The sequence below is a fragment of the Trichoplusia ni genome, chromosome 16, assembly GCF_003590095.1.
Source record: "Trichoplusia ni isolate ovarian cell line Hi5 chromosome 16, tn1, whole genome shotgun sequence".
Lineage (NCBI taxonomy): Eukaryota > Metazoa > Arthropoda > Insecta > Lepidoptera > Noctuidae > Trichoplusia > Trichoplusia ni.
The window spans coordinates 3,623,467-3,642,390 of NC_039493.1; the positions used below are offsets into that span (position 1 = coordinate 3,623,467).

General features: G+C 37.2%; 1 protein-coding gene across 1 annotated transcript in view; it reads right to left on the bottom strand.

Moving 5' to 3' along the window:
• Window positions 1-301: 301 nt before the first annotated feature.
• Window positions 302-18,924, bottom strand: part of LOC113502070 (inverted formin-2) — a 123,670-nt gene continuing 105,047 nt past the window's right edge. Inside the window, exons 4-25 of the mRNA XM_026883451.1 lie at window positions 13,082-13,190; window positions 12,777-12,857; window positions 12,349-12,508; window positions 11,895-11,928; window positions 10,005-10,143; window positions 9,452-9,631; window positions 9,072-9,192; window positions 8,560-8,759; window positions 8,207-8,311; window positions 7,760-7,920; window positions 7,218-7,406; window positions 6,741-6,867; window positions 6,269-6,421; window positions 5,940-6,137; window positions 5,735-5,857; window positions 5,485-5,611; window positions 5,089-5,217; window positions 4,698-4,835; window positions 4,267-4,420; window positions 3,478-3,596; window positions 3,046-3,153; window positions 302-2,896 (exon numbers count right to left, since the gene is read on the bottom strand). Of these exons, the coding sequence (XP_026739252.1) occupies window positions 1,470-2,896; window positions 3,046-3,153; window positions 3,478-3,596; window positions 4,267-4,420; window positions 4,698-4,835; window positions 5,089-5,217; window positions 5,485-5,611; window positions 5,735-5,857; window positions 5,940-6,137; window positions 6,269-6,421; window positions 6,741-6,867; window positions 7,218-7,406; window positions 7,760-7,920; window positions 8,207-8,311; window positions 8,560-8,759; window positions 9,072-9,192; window positions 9,452-9,631; window positions 10,005-10,143; window positions 11,895-11,928; window positions 12,349-12,508; window positions 12,777-12,857; window positions 13,082-13,183 (4,275 nt within the window). The 5' untranslated portion in view covers window positions 13,184-13,190 and the 3' untranslated portion in view covers window positions 302-1,469. The remainder of the gene's footprint in view (window positions 2,897-3,045; window positions 3,154-3,477; window positions 3,597-4,266; window positions 4,421-4,697; window positions 4,836-5,088; window positions 5,218-5,484; window positions 5,612-5,734; window positions 5,858-5,939; window positions 6,138-6,268; window positions 6,422-6,740; window positions 6,868-7,217; window positions 7,407-7,759; window positions 7,921-8,206; window positions 8,312-8,559; window positions 8,760-9,071; window positions 9,193-9,451; window positions 9,632-10,004; window positions 10,144-11,894; window positions 11,929-12,348; window positions 12,509-12,776; window positions 12,858-13,081; window positions 13,191-18,924) is intronic.

Here is an 18,924-nt window from a genome sequence, read left to right on the forward strand (position 1 = left end):
AATATTTACTATACTTTTTTGAAATTTTGTCAGCGGTAGGTATATTATGCAGGCTTGAGTGCTGCCTAAAGCTTCATTTTTTTTCAAACAAAATGATAACATATATTTATTTAAATGTTTGAGTAGGTATATGACTGGCCCATGGTGCTGAGTACGCATGGAATATAATCGGGGTTTCGTATAAGACTGCAGAATAAGAATCTATTATGAATATTCATGTTTTTCTGAATGAATAAAATAATGAATAGAAATAAGAGTTTAGTCGAAAAAATAATAAAAAAACGAGAAAAATAAACAAGCATTGTATGTCGTAATATGTCAAATTTATTGTATATCGTTTAGTTAATAAACACTTACAATAAAATATTGGGTTAAGTCTTACATTTATTTATATTAAACTTTGTGACAATGTGTCCCTTTGATCAAGATCTATGGATATTTAAACGAATCAGATCTGATGTACGTCTTTCAATTAAAGGTTTTTACTCTCACTTATAAAAATATAAAAAAAAGTATAACACTGTTTTTGAGACTTTTTTTTTTATTAAAAATAATTTTCGTTTAATATTTTTAGAAGTGAGGGCTGTTCTTATTTCATAAAATATAAAATTATTAGTACATAATTCGATACAAAAATTAATGACTTTGATAACTGGGATATAACTGGTTCAGTTTATGGAAATTTTCAATTACTTTTTATTTGTGGGTTAAATAATATTTTATTTCAAACGATTTAAAGCCGCGCTGCCGAACACACAGCTATCTCTTTTTCACTTACTCCGACTGAGTAAGTTGGATAAGGATAGCATTTTTTATAATTGTGCCTTATATTGAAAGAAAATATTATTGAACCATATAATATTTTTATTACCTTTTTAATTTCAGCAGAATTTGAAAATTTCCTTAAATCGTAAGCTCAGTGTTGCCCTTAAATTTATTTTATAAAAATGGTAATTTAAATAAAATACCCGTACTAACTCGTGGCACATTAATTGAATTTATATTTTCATTAAATTAAATAAACACATAATAATAAAAATAAAAATTACGTACGGGTTCATTACGTATTATCTTTCTTTGTAAACAGATCTTATCTTTAAACTTATTATAAAATAATCAGTCATTGAAAACTTCAGATTTTCTTGAGATTCTAGCGCCTATTTATCTGAAGTTTCCAATAATTATCTGTTTATTTAAAGATTAATATTTTTTTATATTTTATTTAAATTATTACTAACAAGTCTGGTCGGAAAACAAGGCACTGGATTCTCACATTAAAATAGATACCGCGGAAAAAAGAAAGAAAAGATTGCAATACTTTTTTTGTTGCTTTTTCACTGGTTTGTATAATACCCGCGGTAAATGTTTGGTCTTGACTGTTGTCTTTGTTTTTTATTAGCACCATCTAAATACATAGAAGAACTATTTAAATACTTCTACAGTTCTCTACCATGGTAAAATAGCACGAATTATTTAACACTAGCTCTCAGAACTTGTTGCGCGGTCAATCCAACCTTACCTTTGGAGGCCTGAGTGGGTCTCATAAAACCTGACGTCGTTGTCCTACTGCTAACACTTTTTAAAGGTGGCCTAGTTGTCCCTACTGAACTGCCGCTGGAAGAAGACCTGGAAGCCGGCATCCTGGATATAGGCTTCGGCACTGGCTTGGGTGCTGGCTTCACTGGAGCTGGCGGAACTCGTTTCACAGTCGACACTGATGTCGAACTGTTCAGAGAACTTCTAGAGCTACGCAGCGAGGCCCGGGAAGTGGACCTCTCCACTCTCAACGAACTAGCCCGTTTCGGGATCACGCGTTTGGGGTCTATGGGCGTACGAGGAGGCGTCCTCGTCTCTTTGGTAGAAATCTTCTTTGGGACAACTGGGGACTTGGAGATTTTGGGCACTGGGGATTCGCACTCAACGTTGCAGCCTGACGAAGCACCTTGGGATGCGCTCTCCGAGTTCAGGCTCTGAGTCTCTTCGAAGCCTTCGTCGTTCAGCTCGTGCTCGCTTTTGACTTTCGACATCCTTGGTGATGTTGTTCGTTCTGGAAGCTTTTCTGTAACTTTTTCCGTTTTCGTGTTGAGTGATTTTCTGTAGGCATCCCTTGACCACACTCCCGTAGGGTTATCAGCTGGAGATTTGAGTTCTCTTATTGCTTTCTGAACATCTTCCTGGTTTATGGAAGTCTGCCGTCTCATTCGAAGGTATGGCTTTGTATCTTTGGTCGGTTTGTCTGTGCTTTGGTTCTTTAGTCTGTCTTGCCACCTCTTCAGCCTGGTTTCTTTTTCTTCCTTTGCTTCTATTGGTTTTGCTATTTCTTGAGGTGCTTCTACTTTATACGATGCCTGAACATCTAGCTTTGAAGGCCTAATGACTTGAGTTTCGGCTACTAATTCTGGGGCAGGTTCAGGTTTCTTCTCCTCTTCCGGGGAACTGGAATCAGTATTTCTCTTATACCTTCTTGTTCTTCTGGCGGCAGAGAATCTATCGAACTGGCCATCTCCTAATATTTCTTGACATAAATCTTTCATTTCTGTGGTAGCTTTGTCATTGACATTGGATCGTGAGGGTAGAGACGGTTGGAACTTCCTGCAGGGCTCTCTCTCTGGCGGAGGGTTGAATGATGAGTTGAATCTTCTTTGGACTGGTGGGGTTTCAATATTTTCAGAGTCGATATCTACTCTATCCGTTTTTTCAAACCTCTGCAGTTTGAGGTCCCTGTCACTTGTGACCTTTATGTCAGGCAGTTTCCGCTGCTCCTCGGTGATGGATATCAAAGGTTGCGGTGACTCTATCTGCTGTCGCGACCGCTGCCTCCTGAGCCTTCTCATTTCTTCGTTCTCTTCCGTTTTCCTCCAAGGTACTCTGTTGTCCTTTTTCTGTGGTTGTACATCTGGGAAAAGAATCATTTGATGTAGTTTCTCCATTTAAATTCTTTATACTTTTGTACGCTCGCAATATTATTTTAAACCACACACTACTTTAAACAACAGTGACAATACAAAAAAGAGAAGTGTATCATAATTGTATCTGATGGTTTACCTTCGACAGTCTCGAGTGCCTTGACCACGTCGCTGTCCGGCAGCACAGCGGGCCTCCACTCAGCGCGACCCTCAGGCAGGGGCTCCAACGTTGCGCTACGCTCGCTCTCTGCCAAATGTAATGTAACGTTAATATACGTTAACAGCGATCTAAATATCGTTAGTATTCAAAGCAGGTTTTGGTCCCCAAGTGGGAAAAGAATATGGGTAAAATGTTTCTTACGTTTATTTGGTAGAATTACGCATTAAATTACGCAATTTGGCACTTACACGTGCGATTAAAAAAAGGTAAGTATATGGACAATAAAATGGTGGATATATTTGAGGTTTGTTCGATAGTTCAGAGTAGATCATTAAAGTGACAATCTGACAAGTCTTTGACCTTGATCTTCCTGCCATGTATGTAGTACGTATGCTAGCTACTAGTACGTACCGGAGTCGTTTTCCAAGGAGCGCTTGTCGGCGTGGAGCCTGCTGGCGGCGCGCGGCCGCGGCCGGGACTCCTCCTGGCTGCTCGCGCGCAGCCACGACTCGATCTTCTGTCGCCACTCCCTGTCAACATCATCATAGATTAGACTTCAGGAAATTACATTAGAAATATTTACTACCGCATATAAAAGGCAAATGAAATTTGAAAACTAAGTATAGACACAATTTAAGTCAGTTGATTGTAGGTACTATTAAGCGATATCATCATTCCCCTGCCCTTATCCCAATTATTTTATTTGGGGTCGGCGCAACATGTCATCTTCTTCCATACCTTCCTATCGGCCGTCATCTCACAAGAAACACTCTTTACAGCCATATCGTCTTTCACACAATCCATCCATCGTTTCTTTGGTCGTCCTCTTCCCCTATATCCATCCACATCCATGCTTAACGCTTTCCTTACCACATGATTTTCATTCCTCCGCATAACATGCCTACTATTAAGTAGTAATAACTATTAAGCGATATCATAACGATTTTTTTTATTCGCCTGATTATTCACCCTAAAACACGGTTTGGTAGATTGAAGCAAAAATAGATATGTATAATTATGTAGAAATAAAAGTAATGCTACGGCTAGAATAGGCCAATGGTTTTTTTTTAAGTTTTGCTTCTAATTTAGATAAAGCTGAGTTTTATAAAAAATATGACTAAGTTTAAAACTAAGTTTAAAACTAAGTTAAAGATAGTTTGAAAGTATTTTTGGTTTTCAAAGGCATGACTTGGTACGTACTTGGGCTTAGCGGGCGCGGCGTCAGGCTCGGGCGCGGGCTCGGCGGGCGCGGGCGCGTGCGGCGTGAGCGGCGTGCGCGGGGACGCGGGCCGCTCGCGGGACTCCGGCAGCTCCAGCCGCGCGCGGGGGGCGCCGCGCCGGGACCACGAGCGGTCTGGGGATACACAGGCGGAAAAAAATTAACTAAATATATACTGGGCAAATCATAAGAGCTTACCGAATGCTATGTATATGATTCTTGACTACATGTCATTGTTACTAAATTCCTTTCTAAAGGAAACTTTAAAAAGTTCGGTACAAAAATACTTACGTCGTAAGCATGTTTCTTACGCAAATAATATGATTGAAATAAAACTAGTCATTATTTTCTCCCAATATATACTAGAAGTAACTAAAAAAATATGAGGATGAGAAATGAGTTATTATCATACCGAGACTGCCCCATGCACTCCTCTCCCTCAGATCGTTGGCGGCAGGTGAGGAGTGTCGCAGGAACTCCAGTAAGCCTTCTTCGTCGTCACCCGGGCTGGCGCGACTGCGCCGGCGCAGGCTGCCTGTGGGAGTCACATCTGAAACAGAACATAATTATAATAGTTTAAGTTACATAGCCGAAACATGGAATTAGCAGTCACCACACATCAGAGAAAGTGACGAAATAAATGATTGCCCTAGATCTACATCAAGGATGGTTAATAGGTTTGAAGAAGGAAGTGAAAAAACTGATTTCTGTCGTTTTATGAATCCCAAAAAATTTAGTACATATAAAAAATTACGAGTTTTCTTCTGAAGATTCTTCATTTACTCCTGTGATCAATGATTTACCTGGTGAAGGTGACGGGTCATGCGGTTTCCTCAAGGACCTCCTGCCTAGTCCGTTCCTGATGTCCAGCAGTAAGGACTCCATGAGGGACTCGCACTCAGACACAGGAGTGCTGCAGACACTACCGCTACCTGCAGGTGAAGGTGAAGGTGATATTGTTGCAAGAATAAGTCTCATATTCGAGTATGTTCATTCTGCCCTCTAATCTCCAAGACATCTAACGAAACATTCTGCTTAGTGCCATTCTTTTTAAACAACCTAAGTCCATGAGCTTACGGTTCTTCGATTGAAATCTAGGCATACAATTTGTTGGGGTAACTAGTATAACTCAAAAATGAATGAAGTTATCTCGGGTAAGGTTGAAAGCCAAACCAAAAGGGGAATTTTTGGAAACGTACCAGTTTTAACTCTAGCAGCGGCGAGGTCTCTAGCCCTCCTCCTGGCAGCGGCCTGCTCCTCATTCGCCCTCCGCCGCTCGTTATCAGCCACAGCTGACCTGAACTTGCTGCAGAACCAAACGAACATCTGCCAAAACAAATAATAGCGTTAAAAAGTTTAACAATTAATTTGTCATCAATTTTCTGGAGTATAATATGGCGTAATGTACAGTCAGGGCCCTTTTGGATTTTATAAGAATTTAGATCAAACCTTGAAGCACTCTTCGAGTTTGAAGGACACGGGATCTTCGCAAAAGAACTCGGCGAGCTGCTTCCGTATGCTCTCGACCTCCTCCATGTCTTTGTTAAGAGCTGATACCTCCTGTTCTGCTACCTAAAATACACAAATGTAACCATTTATTCAAACATACACTCTCGATCATCGCGAGGTCCTTTAAGGAGCAATTTCTACTCACATGCAAGAAGTCCCCCATCTGCTCCTTGATGTCATGCTGCGTGGATGGCAGCAGGATCTCCTTCTTCAAGCCCTGGATCCTGTTGGCGAGGGTCTTGATCTCATTGTGCAGCTGTTCCACGCTGGCCTTAGCAGCTTCTTCTAGAACTCGAGTGTCGTCCGCGAAGTGGATGAGTTCTTTGTTCTTCTTTTCTGCTTGCTAGAGGTAGTAACCAAGAATGATCAATATTTGGTTCTGGTATATTGAAATTATGACGGTAAAAATAAAAAAGTAACTAGAAACTACTAATAAACTTTTGATAAAATTATTTCTTCCTTAAATTTCCTTACCATAGCGACATAGTGCATGAGCGTGACACCAGGTTTGTTAGCTCTGATATCAGGCAGCTTCTGTAGGGATGACAGCTTGACACCCGCCGCACCTCCCGCGTACCCGCCGGCGTTCAGGAAGTTACCAGCTATCAATGCTATGTATAACACCTCCTACAAACATTAACAAGAAGATATAATATATACCTTTTTTACTCCCATACGACCGTTTGGTCTCAGTAAGCAAACCTAATTATATAGTACGTAAACAGATTGATAGACACACTTGTTTACGCTTAAAAACTACTTAATTGAAAAAGTATGTCTCACACGGAAAAACATCATACAAAATTCCGCGTGGGAATGGAACCCACGACTTGCGGTTTAGCAGCTCCCGTATTCATCAGTAGAGCAATAGGACAGTCACATTGTGTATTTCATTAAATTCTGCTTCTAAATACAACAAAGAATTTAGTGTAGATCTATAACTAACCTGTAAAGCTCTTGAAGACATCAGATCATCACCAGCTACCAAGATCGCATTGATGGCACTTTCCAAATAACCACTTGTGGATGCCCATTCTTCTTTTAGCAGCATGCACTCAATCCGTAGCTTGTAACTGTGAATCGAATAAAAGATACTCGATGAGAAATAAAACAAGATCACAGAAAAACATCTGGTCGAATTCAAGGTGTCCTTATATCATCATCATCCACAGGCTTTATCCTCCCACTGCTGGGCTTAGGCCTCCCCTTTCTCGTGGCAATTTCTACGGTCCTGTTCTTATATTAAGAAAAAAATCAGGGAGTTTCTTATATACTGATGCAAGAATGAAAGCAGGATGGCAAACTACGCACCGCAGGGGTGTATCTCTCTTTTTTACAAATGTTAATGTTTAACGTGAGTTGCTAGTAGACCCTCAAAGCAGGAAACCTAGAAAACCACCATGTAGACCAAAAAACCACTTACTTTGGTAACTGTATCAGCTGCAATAAGAACTTCTCAGCAGTACCCAGCTTTGTGACGTCACCGGTAAAGGCTTTCAGCATCTCACACTCATCTATTTCTGGTAATATCTTCAGCAGACCTCGCAGCTTCTCAGTACCGATGTCGTCGTGAGATCCTTCACGGATTAACTGAATAATGTCTTCATTGGAACTGTAAATGATTCAATGTATTTTTAGGATATTCTTGTTGGAAAATGCTTGGTTATACGAGTGTATAATAAAATGTTAGCAGAACTATAAATGAACCGAATTAAAGAGTATCAATTATAGTACGGATATAGTTAATGATCTTTTGCATGCCACTTTTTGAGTAAGATGGAGTCAACATTGTAAAAAGACGAAATGGAAAAGTCACAGATTTTTTTCGTAGATACTATCCGGAGAATAAGTGTCGAAACAAGCTCAGGGTTAGCGGTGGTATTGGTGTGGCCTTTGCATTAAGAGTTTTCCAGTGAACACAACATTGTCTGTAAAAAGTTTGCTCAAATTATTGTAAGACTTTACCTTCGGAACTGCTTCAAGAATATATTAACATTGAGGCTCCTCTTGCCGTCCAGGAGTGTGATCTCCGAAGACTCCTTCCTGGGCTTCCTCTCCCCCGAGCTGTCGCAGATCGGACTCCGGCCGAGCCTTGGAGAAGATCCTGCTGATCCTGTTGGCTGTATCTGGAATGATGATGTATGGGATAAGGTATAATGTTTTGTTTGTAGTTTTAAATTGCAGTTATTTTCTTTGCTTGTGGCAGAAAACATATCTAAGATTTAATGGAGTTTTCGGAGAGTCTTAGAAGGAATTTATATAATTTAATTTTTGAAAGGCAACAAAGTTGCCAAGTTTGACATTACGTTTTCACATTCGATGAACAGGTGAGATTTTATAATGACTTAATATACCTATAAGGTAGTCTATAAGTCGTAGAAATGATAGTAGTTTTTATTGAATGGTACCAACCTGTTGACAGAAAAGTCCCTCGATCTCGCTCCAGTCCAGTTCGGCTTTTGGTGAGTGTTTGTGACTGGAAGCCACGAGCGACCAGATGTTGTTTTGTCCAATTACCTGTTGGTGTAGAATGGGAAGATTATTTAGAGATGATAATCTTGTAGCAAAAACGTGTTTTTGTCAAGAATAAAAGTTAGTCGATCGAATTACGCTTAGGATCAGATCGGTGTCAAACTAAATTTCGAAATCTGAAAATGATTTTTGGCAGCAAATACTCATGTAAAAGTATTGAGTCTCACGTGCCAAAAAGTCTGTCACAATCTCAAGTACCAAAGGCACTAGAAGTTCTAGAACCCACTACTTACTTTGTTATTAGGTATTTTATTCCAGTTAATAGTCTTCATTTTAGTCTTGGGTATAGGCGTCTCCTGCTGCGGCAGCTTGATGTCGAGGGTGGGGGCGGGCGGGGCGGGCGCGCAGGCGGACGGCGGCGGCGGGACCGGCGGCGGGGGCGGGCCGCACGGCGGGGGAGGGGGCAGCATCGGGGCTGGAGGGGGTGGGATCGCTGTAACGTATGATAGTAGTTAGTTTTGCAGCAGCTATGTATGAGAATTTTAGAATAATAGCAGAACACTTTGTTTAAGAGAACTTATTGTTTTAAGTATTGGCAGAACAAGAAGTGACGTCATATTATTATGATGACATCTGTAATTTTGTAACTTTCAAATAGCTTTACGCTCGTACAAGATATGCCATTATACATAGTTTAAAAGAAAACTTGATCAAAGAAATCTCACAATGTTCAGGAAGTTGCTACTATATACATATTTTGTTTTACGTTATGATTTGGAAGGTAACATTCAAGCAGTGTCTCTACCTGGACTAGGCATCATGACAGGTGGTGGTGGCGGCGGCGGTGGCGACAGTGCTCGCTGCAGGCTCTGCTTTCTACCACCGCTTGACATATCTCGATGTTGACACGTGCAGCCCACCTTAGCCTGAAAGAATAAGACGACTTTAATTAACAAAGGAGAAATACCAGCGACATTTACATCCATATATTTTACTGAACCAAATCTGTTTGTAGTCTAAAGTTATTAACTTCTATTTTTTTAAATACACATACTCTCTCTCACACTCTTTACACTTAGCTGAAGCATATACATAATTTGATTTTTTCTTATCAAAATCAGATGAAATATTCCCATATTGAATTTGATGTACAAAAAAACTATTATCTAAATCTTTTGTACATACCTGCACACTGGGAGCTCTGAGCAGCTTGGCGGCATCCTCGCGTGTCTCGAGTAGCGTGGCGCGGTGCACCAGTGTCTCGGCCGTGTCCCACACGATGTCGCTCACCGGCTCCTTCGGGTCGATCCGCAGCAGGTGCTGCAGAATGCTCAGGAACGGGATCTCTTGAGGAGTGTCGGCTACCTGGAGAAATTATACCCATGAAATGAAATTTCAAGACTTCAAATAGACTAGCACTGGCAAAAGTAACTCGATTGTAAGAAATTTTAATTCTTGAAACAAATCTTGAGAAAAATATCTGTCACTAAAGACAAAGAGTGACAAATGTAGTTCTTGTAACAACTCTAATATAATTATGTAAGTATCCATTTTGTCTTTAACAGATTATTTTATCGAAATAGAAAACACTGGCGAACATATACAAGAGTCTTCTCTTTATGGTACATATTCATATCAATAAGCTCATCGGTTCATATTCAACAAATGAAAAATCATCAGGAGTTTCTTAAGTAAAAGGGATTATTCCTCCATTCCAAGCCTATGCCCAAAGACTTACTTGTTTAAGTATGGCATAGAACACATCCAGGTGTGAGTTGAGGTTGATCCCGCCTGGACCCTGAGCCTCGTCGCTCTCGCGCTGCTCCTCAAACACGTCCAACTGGACGCCCAGGTCTGGATGACTGGCTGCTTCATGTCTGGAGAGGGAAAGAGATTGTTTCAATTTGAGACACCGCTGATTCGGATAATATCGTGATAAAACCTGGATTTTAAATATTGACATCTGATAACGCCAATCCGCAGTGAGATAGCCTGGTGATTAATGATCAGACCTTCCCTATACGGGAAGAAGCCTGTACCCAGCAGTGAAAAACAATAAATCTTCTTAAAAACCCAATTTCAATTAACCTTATTTGCTATGTCAAATACTTAATTCAATATCTTGTAATCTCTTTAACACTAACATTCATGCCATGGCACTTGTATGACACTTAGTTTACACTTGCAAATGCCATGCAAATAAACTTCTAGTTCATTCAAGAACTCTACTTCCTGCATACATACATAGGCTTAGTCATATTTGCAGGTTATTAAGAAAACTGAATAACCGAAGTTACTTTATCTAAACCGGTTTAAAGGAGTTTAGTCACATTTTCCGTTGGTATTTAAATCTGAGATTATTCACGGCGGATATGCCGCCATATTTGGAGCGGTCTGCGCCCACGCCTCGGGTTCGTTTTTCAAATGCTGTCAAAGATCTGTTTAGTAATGCTTTTGGATTAGACGCAGGTAGATTCGTTTCTGGCTTTTTTACCTGTTTTTGGGACTGTTTTTAATTTAACTTTTTGGCAATTTTTTAAGAGTTTTAATTTACTTTGCTGAATTTCGTTTTTAGAACATGACACTTTTTAAATAATGGATTTATGCAAGCATGATTTTAATTTATTATATTCAAAATATACATTTAGATACCCATATTTTTTTTTAATTTAACAAAAACGTGGGTTGTACAAAACTAAGAACTTTAACTAAGTTACTCAACATTTAAAAAGAAGGCTAAAGTAGTTTCAAGTCAAGAACAAATCCAGTAAAAACAGAAGAATGAACATGACGAAGGCAGTTTTTACTCTTAGTGGCTACTAAGTGATCAATTTTGCGGTGATTAAGATTAGGTATAGTTTTTGTATATTACCTACTTAGGTAGAGAATTCCATTAATTTTAAGCTTGAATGGAGACTCTAAGTACTCAGATTTTGTTTGGTGAGCAAACGTTAAGGAAAACATTGATAGTAGTAAGTAATTCCTACTTTGGTAATATCTTGTAACATTATTATTGATATAACAGAAAACAATCATCATCAATCAATTACCAAATTAACATATCCTAAAACTATACAAATACAAATTAATCGTACATAAATTTCAAAAGCAATAATCATAAAGTATCAAGATTTTTTGTTCCGCCTATAAATTATAAAAAATGGCGCCGATATCTGACACAACTGTTAATAACTTTATATGGTATAATATAATTTCTAGTTTGGCATAATACGTTATATTTATGCATTTTGCACACTGCTCTATAGAATATCATTTAAATAGCTTGTTCCTTTTGTTTCCTTATTATGTGATTATTTATTGATACCTATATAAGGGCGTGAAACTTAATTTATAGTTCACTAGTTGCTGTACACGGCTTTGCCCGCCTAGATGTCGGTTATAGCTGTAAAAATCTAACGCACCTATGATAAATCTAAAGACCTATATGTTAATCCAAGGTATCAGCTACCTCTATACCAAAGATTATTGGAATCGGTACAGTGGTTTGTGCGTGAGGGGTACAAACATACACACTCACACTCTAGACTTCTTGTACATCACATCATTTTTTGTATTGAAATGAAATGCTGACATTGTCAAGGTAAATCTAAGGTTTTGTGATTCTTACCTCAAGTTGTTTAAAGTTGGCAGCAGACCCAGTCCTGTAATAAGAGAATAGGCACGTTTAAAAAACTATCTTCACTTCAACGGTTCTATAGTTGTGATGTGCTAACTAAATAATTGTTTCTGCATTTCTCTTGACGGTGGCATCATGACACTTCGGGTGACTTTTAACTCATTGACATGTTTAAGCACGACCTAATGATTTTTTTATTGAGTAACCAGTTTTGAACACAGATAATGTGCAACGAAAACATTCAATTACACCTAGTTCCTTATACTTTTTTTCTTCGTTTTAATGACGATTCACTTATGACTTTATTCTTTGTATAGTATGCGGTGTCAAAACATGGGGACCGACCCGCGACATTTCGCGCGCAGTAGGTTTGGCGAGACAGCTCCACCCGACTGTCTCTCAACATCTACTCAATTAAAACTACATTTTACTGCTAAACACTCACCAATAAACTCATTCCTGACGCGGATCCTGTCGGGCAGGCGCGGTGCTGATATGATTAGGCAGTTGATGAAGGCCACCAGCGCCGTGCGGTAGTCCGTGGTGCTGGCGTTCTTCAGCTCCTCCACCACCACGCTGAGGCGGTACCTCTCGCCCTTCAGGGTCTAGAAGATAGAAAAGTTAAGGTAAGTGGAACTATTAAGTTATAAATATATTCATTTACGCAAACTTTTGAGTACTTAGAAAGGTATTTGACTTAATGCTAATACGTCACTAATGAATACAAAACTACTTAACTTCTAAAAGTTATCTTTGCCAAACAAAATGATCAGAAAATTATCAAAATGTGAGATATCTATTTTATTCCGGATGGTAACCTGTACTAAGATTGTTCTTGTATATGCTGGTCATGTACCAAACCTGAATAATTACCTTGTATCTCTCCAGCGTATCAACTGCCCGGGCGTATCCATCAGCATTGTACACACACAACGCTGACAGCAGCTCGAACACCTGAAAACAGTTAATATTATAAGTATATGGAGTAGTGCCAGGATCATTACTGTAACTTGTTAAAGTGCCTGGAAAACGGTCTACTTAATACAACTTTACGTTCCTGTACTGTACCGACTAAATCCCAATTGCCTCCAGCAAAAAGTTATTTAACAAACATAGTGTCTCTTCTAGGTCTACTATGGTCTACTACGTTACGTTACAGTCTACTGCGGTCTTCTCACCTGCTTCTTGACGGGCGCGGCGGGCGAGGTGAGCGCCGCCGCGAGCTTGCCCGTGTACTCCGCATGTTCCACTATGTAGTCCAGGCCCACTCTGTTCTCCATCGCCTCACTGAAAGGAAGGAAAAATGAAAATATTAGTTTTGAAAATTTAGTATTTTAGAATTTCTAGGGTTGTCGCTTGTCGCAACGTTGTAGACGTAATCCGTATCGAGATATATGAGATTCCACCTCTGACATCTCAACCGTTCAAGTCAAAAGCACGAAGAGATACAGGCTCAGAGCAAGGATTCGTGGAACACACAAACACTAGTCTTAAGTCATAACTTAGGTAAGAGAACTCACAATAATAAAATCTTGTCCAAGAGCTTCATTTTACATTTCAAATTCCTAAACTTTTACGGTTATTAAAAAGTAAATCGTCAATCCAAAACTCCTCCTTTCAAGTTTTCAAATTCAAAAATCAGCTTGAAATAACATCAAAGTCCACTTCACCGACTAACTAATTAACAAATAACACTAATCACTATTCGCACTGGATCTCTAGACTTTATGTCCGCTTCACATCAAATGAGTCCTCATGGAAATATCCTTAACCTTTTATCCTCAAAGGGTGTGAACTATAGGGAATGGAAAATATACGACACTCGACAGACTTATGTATTCAAAGTGTGTCTGTCGGTCTGTTTATGGTTAACACTTAGTAGTCCATCCGTGACGTTTGCGTTAGCTGTTATAACTCTGTTGTATGTCGTTGATCTGTGTATTATTACGACGATATATTCATTAGGATGGACAGAGGTCTTTTGTAAACTTGGGAAAAATAAATTAAGGAATACCTAAACCTAAACGGACAAATGAATTGATTTTAATGCTATATATGTCATGCTGAATGATTTGGATAGGTTTAAAGAAAGGGTAGGAAAATATTTATAACTTTGTGAAATTCTATATATTTGGCTATGTTTAAGCATAACTTATTGAAACATAATTTCGGTATTACATACTTTCATCCATCTGGTGAACACTTCTCTTACAGAAAAACTCAAAAAGGTTTAAAAAGATACAAAAAAAACATTCAAAAATCTCCTCCACCATCAAGTCCTTGTTTATCAATCACACACAATTTTCCACGTTAAGTTTATCTAAACTGCAAGATAAGGCAGTTAATTGTATGCCCTCCCAATACCAGTTAAATCAAACGCATAATTGATCATTTCATCATCACCAGATAAGCATCATAATCAATCTACAACACTTGTTTAATATGCAAACGTATTTGAATTCTAAAGGCGTGTCTGACACGAGTAATGTTATCTAATACATTAGAATCGTACTCTACCAACAACTTTTCTATTCGATTACAGTTTTCTAAAAGAGACAACGCTATGAACAGTGTAATACGTTGTCTTGCTTACACAATGCCGTAATCTTACTTTGAGAGAAGGTAGTACGCTATCGGCACGGCAGCAAAACTGTAGCCTTAGTTAAAGCGAGACAGCGTTTTATACTAAGCGTATTGCTGTCTTTGTTCCACAACGGCCTTACTATGTACAGCGCAAGGAGGTTCTAGTAAATAGAATTCTATTCTGCATATATTGTGATTCATACTGAGAACAATTCCCTGATATCGCAAAATCTAAGAAGTGCATATGGAGTAGTTACCTAGAGATGGGTATGTAACAGGTGTTCTGAGATCTCTACGACATGGTATCAGTGTATGTGTTTCAATGACTGATGATTTGTATGCACAACGTCTTAGATACCAACGCATCGGGCAACGAATAAGGGGCAGCATCACACATCTGGATATTCTGCCATTATTTTTTATGTATTTAAAATAAAATCGGGACGAAAACTATCCTATGTGTTAATCCAGGTTATAAACTACCTATTTACCAAGTTTCGATGAACTCTGTTCAGTGGTTTCGCGTTTAGTATCACTATTGTAAGAATTAAGAAAGCAAGGGTAATAATATTATATTAAGAAATTCGTATCCTTTTACACCGTAAAATTACAAAACAAAATTTTAAGTGTTTTTGCAACAGCTTCAGTACTTTTTACTAACAAATCAGTGTGTACTGTGCTTTACAAAACTATTGCGCCATGCTTAGTAAGAAATGTATGTAAATTACTTATTTTTGCCGGCGGCTTCGCTTGCAATCTTGGATCTATTAATTTTGCGAAGAGATCAAACTGTTGATAAATCATCTAATTATATTGTGGCAGGTCTCTACTAATCACTGTATGTGTGTAATCGATTAATTAACGTATTGGGGGGTATGTATTTACAGTGTTTAGTGTATTTATAGAATCTTACGTACAGGCCTCGTTTTCAGCAAGTATCTTTGTTGGGAAACTCTTCAAATAAATTAGGAAATATGTTAAAAGTTGTACCTACACGAAGAACAATAAATTGATTTAGTAAATTAGACGTTAGGACTAAAAGTTAGGAATTAAAATGAGAACTAGTCCGTCAGTGATATTATTTTTTAAGTAGCAGTAGGTAATATGTCATGTCGTCTCTCACGGTAATGTGTACAGAGGTTAGAGAGCGTCGTAAAATTAATGTTTATTATAATGCTGAATATTACCATCACGTAAATAGCAAAATTTCCAACGGATAAATATATCCTGGCAAAACATCTCCCCAAATTTACAGCGGTAATTAAAATGTTAATCTTTATAAAAATATCGATTAGTTAAAATATTCTTTGATGGATTCTTATAAACCAAATTATTCTGTTAGACTGTTACACATTAGTATGTAAATGTAAGAGTCGTTTTTAGTAGAAAATAAATAAAAGAATGAACCTGTTCCACTCCGATACACACGATGTCATTAACCGATCAATGTTACACATGAGAGACGCATGACAGATAAGCACAGAAAGTTCAGTCTTTACAGAGCACGAATAATATTTAAATTGTTTTATTTAAAAAAATCAGTCCCGCACTAAGAAATTTAATCCTGGTATTGCGGACGACAAACATTCATAGTTATTAAATGCGAATTGAATCAAAAACCACAAATGCACCCAATTCCAAGACACCTAGACTCAGAACAAGGATTCGTGGATTACAAAAATACTTTTACTACGCGGGATCGAACCCGCAATACATCTGACTCGATGGTTTTTCGGTAGGCGACCTTAACCACTAGGCTATCCGTGTAGTCAGTTATATTAGCAGCGTGGATAATAGTAAACATATGTATTTTGTGTGTGTGTCTTTTTAACGTTACATCGTTTAAGAGGATAGGCATATTTCAGTGTCTTCCAAAAAGTTGAGAACATATTCAGAAAAGGTCGTTTGGCCGTAGGCCTATTTATAGTTTTATCGGAATAAAAGAGAGGGGTAATGTCAAAAGTTTCAAAATTGTAGATAGCGACATATCAGAACTTATCGATGTTTTAGTGATACTTCTGACTAACTTATCAAATGATCAGGTTTATATTTCTGTATATTATAAGGACAAACCAATAAAAGTCAAATAAGAAATACTCTGAATATTAGTAAAACAGATTACAATATGCTAATGTTTCCTTGAAAACGTGATAGTTTACAGAATAAAATTAACATTCGTTATTTTATATTAACAAGTATTGTAGAAGAGTCTTATGTAGCTTGAACATACAGTTTTATTGCAGAAAATGTTGTATTTTTTATATTAAGAATATTAATAAATATAATTTATTTATTTATTAAGGATTTCCAACAAGAAATACACAATACATCCAATCATATAATAAAAATAATAAAATATATCACTCTTTTTTGTATTTCTTTGCAAATCACATAGTCACAGGATTTGACAAATAATGAAAAATAGTAACAAAGTGCCATAATCTGCGGCCGTATCGCTGAGAGCGACCTGTTACAGACAACCTTTGGATGGACTTCTAACAGAAGCAGCAGTGCAGATAGTCCGTGGTGCATAATTAAATAAACAATAATAATAAATGGTAAATATTGCACGGGCAAAGGTAGAGAAAGACGTAGTTGAGGCCCTGTCACCACGTCTTAAAGTAATATAAATACAATCGTGGAAGTGTGTCCTTGTGGTCTAGTGGTTAGTGACCCTGACTGCTTTACCCGAGGTCGTGGGTTCGATTCCCACCTAGGACACAAATGTTTGTGTGATGAGCATGATCATTTGTTCTGTGTCTGGATGTAATTTATCTACAATTCGTATGTATTTACGACTAGATATATGAGTATGTTTATCAGTTGTCTAGTACTCATAATACAAGTTTAGCTTAGTTTGAGTCCAGATATATATTTATTATCATTCTTATATAACTGTAATTTACTCTAACGTTTTGGCCCTGTGAACTGGGTCGTAGGATTGGCTATAGCCACTCAAATTAAAAGAGTCTTAAGTCCAGTAGCGGTCGTGATAGGACCGATGCTAGTTAATTATTTCATATTAATTATATCAACGACTATTACTAGAAATATAGGAGCCATTATCCGTGATTTATCAAGTAATAAAACGGTAAATGTTACTTAACACCGCCGTGAAGCAACTTCTACGGAATTTTGCACAAGTTTACGACATGAACTTGTCTTAAGTCCCAAGACTAACTTTAGTGTGTTAATGTTATTTTTTTAGTAATAATAAAGTCACTACTGAGTAAAAAACCTTTAAATATAGAGAATAATTATAATAACCTTTACGTATTTAGTTTTTGGTTACTTTAAGATCATCCTTATAGACTATTTCTCAAATTTATATTCTACAAAGAGAACAAAAAATAAATAACATTTACATTAAACACATTTATTTATTAAGAAATCAAGGTAATAAGTTTTTGTAAGTTTCAAAAATGATATTATTTCAACTTTATAAAAACCTTGTTAATATAGTTTTTTTTGCAGCATTTTAATTGTGGAAAGATTTGGGATAAGGCCTTTGCCCAGCTATCAATACGATAAGTTAGAAAGAAAAGTCGATTATAACTTATAAGTAACTTAAAAACTAAGAAAACTTGTTATCACAAGAATTATTATTATTTTCAAATACGATATGAATTACAGCAAAAACATAATTTCTATTTACATAACTTGGAGTGATCTAATAATAATTTGTCATCATAAACATAACATATTTTATGAACTTTCTCAACTAATTGAAATCATAGAAATGTTTTTTTTTGTTTCCTAGCAATTTAGTTAGGAAGTCGTAAAACACGTTAATCATATAAAATCATTATAAATTTCTCCTTTAACAAGTCGCTGCACCTTAATGATTAATTTTGCAATACTGAAGAAAATATTGTTGTTACGTAAAAAATGAGACTTTCAAAATTCTCTTTCTCCAAACTTAAGCAAACTGAAACAGATAAGATTGGAATATTCTTTATTGACGTTATTACTTTTGCACGGATAGCCGAGTGGTTGTGGTCGGGTTCGATCCCCGCGTAGAATAGAATAGAATAGAATAGAATATTTATTTAATGTTGTTACAGGTATAACAAAAAAAAATAACAGGTGGTAGTGTACATAAAAAAGGATCTCCGTAACATACCCAGAGGGTGTACATTATTGGTATAGGTGCAATCACAATGAAATAACAAATTAAATAAAAGTACTTAACTAAAATAAAAATTACTAATAAACACAATAAAGGAACAAAATTTGTTAGAAACAATAGTAAAATTATCTCCTTAATAACATTTCTCTGTTAAAAAATCGTTAATGCTATAATAACATTTACTAACTAGGTACATTTTGAGCCTTTTTTTGAATAATTTATCATTTAAGTCTCTTATTGGTTTTGGTATCTTATTGTAAACGATTGGTGCCATACAAAAGACACTTTTATGTAGTAAAGCCGTGTTAG